Here is a 5,488-nt window from a genome sequence, read left to right as displayed (position 1 = left end):
TCCAAAATAACATGACACAAAGAATCCAATGTGACGCGAAAGAAAGTTTTGTCCTCATTATTATTGCGTGGTAATATACCTAAAGAATGTTAGCTGTTTTCTTTTGAAAAATAATTGTTAGATGTAATATTTATTCTTATTCTTTTGTGTCTTCCAAGATAACATGGCAGAAAGTTAATGAGTGATTTATTCCAAGAGCCCAATACTACGCCAAAGAAAGTTTTCGCCATCATTATTATTATTGAATGTTTACATCAAGAATATTAATGTAACATTTATTCTAATCGTGGCCTCCAAAGAAAGTTATTCCAACCTTGATAGAAAATGTTAGAAAATAGCATGCAGCAATATATATAATCTGCAATGGTAGTTTGTTTGTAATACAGCAGGTAGGAATATTGTGTGCGATTTTCTGGTTGCTTCCTCACAGGATTAAGGCTTTTCTATGTGCTGTTAGTACTGCTACTGGAATCCGGTGAAGCGAAGGGCAAATATATTTTAGCTTCTACTGTTTCTGTTGAGTTTAAAAAGGATTGTGTTGTGTATATTGCTGTTCTGAGCAAATCATATCATGGCCGATCCTGGATTCCTCTCTGGATTTATTGGCAAGGGCATCGACATAGCCATCAGCCAGATTCTTCACCACGCTGGCATTGCGCTCCGCTGCAAGAAAGAATTGAACGATTTGAGAGATCTGGTAAGGCGCATAGAGCCTATGGCAACACGTATAAGTCAATATCGTCTGGAATTGAACAGAAACAGAGGAGGAACTTCCACCGGTACTAGTGATAACAATGCTTCACAATGGGTTAAAAGGCTGCACGGGCTTCTCCGACAAGCAATGCCACTGGTGCAAAAGTGCACAATACCAAGTTTCAATGTTTTTGCTCGTTACCAGATGAGCAGAGATATCAGTAGCTTGATTTCAGAGATCAAAGAGCATCTGGAAGTGGTTCCCTTAATCCTACTAGAGCAGCGGACAGAGATATACCTAGAGATGCGGAGACAAAGCGCCCAGGCTTCAACCAGTGGTTCTGCATCCACCTCTCAAGCTCCAACGGGGACCTTCTTCATCGAGGAAGCCCTTATAGTCGGACAAGACCAAGCCTTTGCAACACTGGAGAATTTCCTGATCGATGCAGAGGTGAAGACTGTCTTCCGCACTGGCGTTGTTGGCAAAGGTGGATCTGGAAAATCTTTGCTTCTCAGGAGACTCTTCAACAGCCAGAAGGTGAGGGATCTCTTTCGTGATGACCTCTTGCTTTGGCTCACTGTTTCACTCTCTCCTTCTTTTTCAAGTCTTAGAAATGACCTCTCTAAACAAATAGCTGTGCAAACAAAGGCAGCTTATGATCAAAATATGAACGAAGAGGATGTAAAAAGATGGTTGAGTGAAAGATTGCAAGAGAAGAGGTTTGCCCTCTTCTTGGATGATGTGTGGGGTGAGGGCGGGAAATTGCAAGAGGAGTTGGGTCTCAGCAGCCTCTCCCAACACTCAAACTCCAAAATTATTGTAAGTTCAAGGAATCGCAGAGCACTGAGGGAAATGGGAGTTGCAGATACGTCTGCATTAACAATGGGGGATTTGAGTGAAGAAGAGAGCTGGGAGTTGTTTGCTCATCACGCTTTTCCATATCATAATGGACTTCTGCCAGCAAACATGGACGAGAGAAGGGCAAAGGCTGTGTGTGACAAGTGTGGAGGACTCCCCCTTGCAATCAAAGTGATAGGGAGGACAATGGCAGGGATTTCTGATCCACAAGAGTGGGAGTTGGCAGTCCTAAGGCTGCCAAACGCCAATATCCAAGACCATCAAGCTCTCAATGATCGCTTAAGGTGGAGCTACGACGCACTAGGCAACACTGATGTCAATCTCCAATTGTGCTTTCTCTACTTAGCTGCCTTCAGGGAAGATGAAATTATTAATGTGGACTACGACTTGATTCCTTTGTGGTGAGAAGGGGGCATTTCCTGCATTGGAGATATTTTCATTGAGTGACTTAAATGAATTAGAGGAGTTACCAACCATAATGGTAAAGGAGGATGTAATGCCTTTACTCAAAATCTTCACTATTATGAAATGTGAAGCATTAAAGTTATTGCCAGAAAATTATTTGTATCTCAAAACACTCCAAAAAATAAGAGTGTTTGGTTGTTCAATGTTATTAGAGAATCTAGAAAACATTAAGATAGAAACAAAAGTAAAAGTGATAACAATGCACCTTACTGGGGATATTATAGACAGATATCTACAAAAGATGAAGTCAAGAGAAGGTTGGCTCTATAGTGACTTTTGGTGTAATGAGCTTGTCCTTTTCTTGGGGGAACTTTTTATGAATTTATGATTAACATCCATTTTGTTAATGTAATTTTTTTTTTTTTTATTGATAACTAATATTTTTTTTGACTTTTGGTGTAATGAGCTTGTCCTTTTTTTGCTGGAACTTTTTATACTTAATTTATGATTAACATCCATTTTGTTAATATATATATTTTATTTTTATTGATAACTAATATTTTTTTGGGCAAAAATGGTTTTATTAAAAAAACCCATTTTCCCAAGATAAAATGATATATAATATAGTATTATAATTTTTTTGATTTTTTAATGTTTTATAATTATAATTAAAAAAAAATTGAAATAAAAACGTTACTATACATAGTATGTTAAAATATATTTATATTATTATTGTTGGATCTACAACCCAATCTGAGGTAAATGTTGTTACAATGTACATTTAAAAATAACAAAATACATGTAGATTAACAAATTATAAATTAGTGTTAACAAAAAAAAATCAATGTTGGCTATGAATGAAATACTTCAATTTTCATCTTAATTTTATACAATGTTTTCACTAATTAATATAGAGTTCACAAATGACATGTAATAAGAAAGTTACTAGATGCAACTTAGTCCCTGGGCATTATATATATATATAAAGCAAAACAAAAATTGTCACATAATAATTTATTTAGTTGTGTTGCTTTCATTGTGACAACGCAATTTCCAATATTCTTGTACATAAATTATGTGTAAAAAAAGCATGTGACCATTTCGATATTCAACGATTGATTATAGTTCTCGATTTCAATATTCAACGATTGATTATAGTTCTCGATTTCCATTCTAGTGGGTACAATAATGCCCCACAACCCACGACACTTCATTCAATGATGCATTCATGGCATATTAAACAATACCCTTAATTTGACTACATATTGGAAAATACCTCTAAAAATCACATTATTTAACCATTTACTTGTAGAAATTCTCTACAAATCTACCTCTGAAACTATGTAGAAAATCTGCTATAGGTTAACCCGATAATGCAATATAAATCAAAGCAGAATACTATAACCTACTTCTACTATCAATTTGCGGAAGTTTAAAGATCAAGTTGAACAATATAACCAGAAGAAGAAGAATCAATGCACAATACACATGAAAATACTTTGGGGAAAGCCTCAGCTAAAATCCCCACTATCTATATTATCATACATGGTGGAAATACATAGGAATTATACAAACCCTTAGCTCTCACAGCCAGCCAGCTCTCAGTACAATCCTCACAGATGCTCACAGGCAATCTTGGCTTCTCACAAACCTTCCTCTCTGCCCTCCAAGCTCCTATTTCCTTGCATTGTTTCTGCTGGGTGATCCTCCTGTTACCAAGTGGAACATTGATCCTCCAAAACTGCGCAATCCTCAAGGATGAATATCCTTGACTACATGCATCAGTTTTCTTTATAGGAAAACACATGCAAGTGATAGTACACTGTCCTTGACATTTAACTCAACTGGGTCTTTCTCATAATAGACTTGCATGAGTTTCTGATGAGGGAATCTTCAGTTAACTGGAGTACACTAGTTGAGTGCATTAATGCATCAACTCACTGTTAATTCTCTATTAGTTCCTCAAACAGTTTGGAACTAATTTAATTGGACTTAACTCAGTAAATTGAGTTAACTAATTACAACTCAAATATAACTCAATCTTATCTCCTTGAGTTAAGGGATAACTCAACCTGATCTCCTTAATTTAAGGGATAACTCTTGCATGACTTCAGAAAGACTTCTAACTTGAATTTCTCCAACTAATTATTCAAAATAAATTAATTAATCTTTTCCAAGTAGCTGTTAAGACTAAATTCGATTTTATTTCACAATTTAATTCAAGGACAAATTAAATTGGAAAATTCTTGTTGCCATAGTTCAACACTCCCACTCAACAAGCAAGAGATTATCTGCCACCCCGATTCTATCTCTACGGAACTCGAATTTACACTTTGATAATGCCTTTGTCAAAATGTCAGCATCTTGCTCCTGTTAGGCCCCTATACTACTAGTGTAACCCCTTATTGTTATTAGTACAACCCACTTATTATATTGATGTACCCATGTAGTGCCCATATTATTACTAGGAGGTTGCCCCCTTGAAGAGGTTGAATTCTAAGGCGTTGATCTATATTTTCTATCTTTTCTTGAGCTGGTTCCATAACATTTGGTATCAGAGCTTTGGATTCTAGGGTTTCGCTGCTCTAAACATGTCATCGTGGCATTTTCGCTATAACTTTTTTTCTGTGACGTTTCAGAAGTCGCAAAAAAAAACCCATTTGAGAAGAATTAACGCAGAACCTTGGGTCCGAATTTCAGATATTTTTGTGCAATATTTTCGGAGATATGATCTGAGGAAGTTAGTCTTTTTGCAGATTCCTGGATTACATTCAAAACAGGTGACCTGGGGAAAATCGTCATAACTTTCTCTCTGAGGATCGGATTGAAATTTCGTAAGAAGGTATAGAAAGAGGACGCACTGTAGTTTCTTGTATGCATTTTTTAGATCCATAGGTCGAAACAGTGACACGTGGCACTTCATACAAGTTCACTCTTCTGGAAAGGTCTACAATCAGGTCACTGCGGGAGATAGTGCATAACGCTTTCTTGGAGAATCCAATTTGGATCAGACTAGTGGCATTGGAAAGAGGACACAAAGGGCTACTACAGGTAGCAATTTCAGAACTTAAATATCTGAAAGTATAGAGTTACATCCATTTCAAGATTGAGGTCCTAAAATCAAGAAAAAACAAGATGAGGAAGTATGATGGCAAGGATCTGGTAAATTGGATACTTCAGATGGAGCAATATTTTGATCTACATGGTGTGTCAGTGTTACAAAAGGTATGTATTGCATCTTCATATTTAGAACCAGATCAATTTTTATGGTATAAAGGGCTTTTTTCTCGTAAACAACTTGTTACGTGGTCAATTCTCACGGAGGAAATGATAGCACATTATGAGGATACAAAGAGCAACACCTTCTTTAGAGCAACACCACAACAATTGGAAATAGTAAAAGGGCTTTGTGACATATTGAAAAGTAAAATTATGGCAACAAGGAAGTCTACCCCTCACAACTATAAAGATGGAAGTGTTGTTTCTCCTAGCCTTCCACAACCTACAAGGGTTACCCCACAACAATTGGAA

At 36.5% G+C, this 5,488-nt stretch overlaps 1 protein-coding gene across 1 annotated transcript; it reads left to right on the top strand.

The window, feature by feature from the left end:
• The first annotated feature begins 571 nt into the window (after window positions 1-571).
• On the top strand, window positions 572-1,957 carry LOC149156778 (putative disease resistance protein At1g61300). Its single transcript, XM_089444863.1, has one exon. It carries the CDS (start codon window positions 572-574, stop codon window positions 1,955-1,957), a length of 1,386 nt encoding a protein of 461 aa, XP_089300989.1.
• The last annotated feature ends 3,531 nt before the right edge of the window (window positions 1,958-5,488 follow it).

This window comes from Pinus tabuliformis, chromosome 9 (assembly GCF_031772625.1).
Source record: "Pinus tabuliformis cultivar Carrire ecotype Pingquan chromosome 9, CPIR1, whole genome shotgun sequence".
In the NCBI taxonomy this organism is placed as follows: domain Eukaryota; kingdom Viridiplantae; phylum Streptophyta; class Pinopsida; order Pinales; family Pinaceae; genus Pinus; species Pinus tabuliformis.
Note: the sequence above shows the minus strand (reverse complement) of the source record. Positions and strands in the feature narration are given on the sequence as shown.

Coding starts and splice junctions, on each gene's coding strand:
- LOC149156778 (XM_089444863.1), top strand. CDS start 572: ATGGCCGATCCTGGATTCCTCTCTGGATTTATTGGCAAGGGCATCGAC.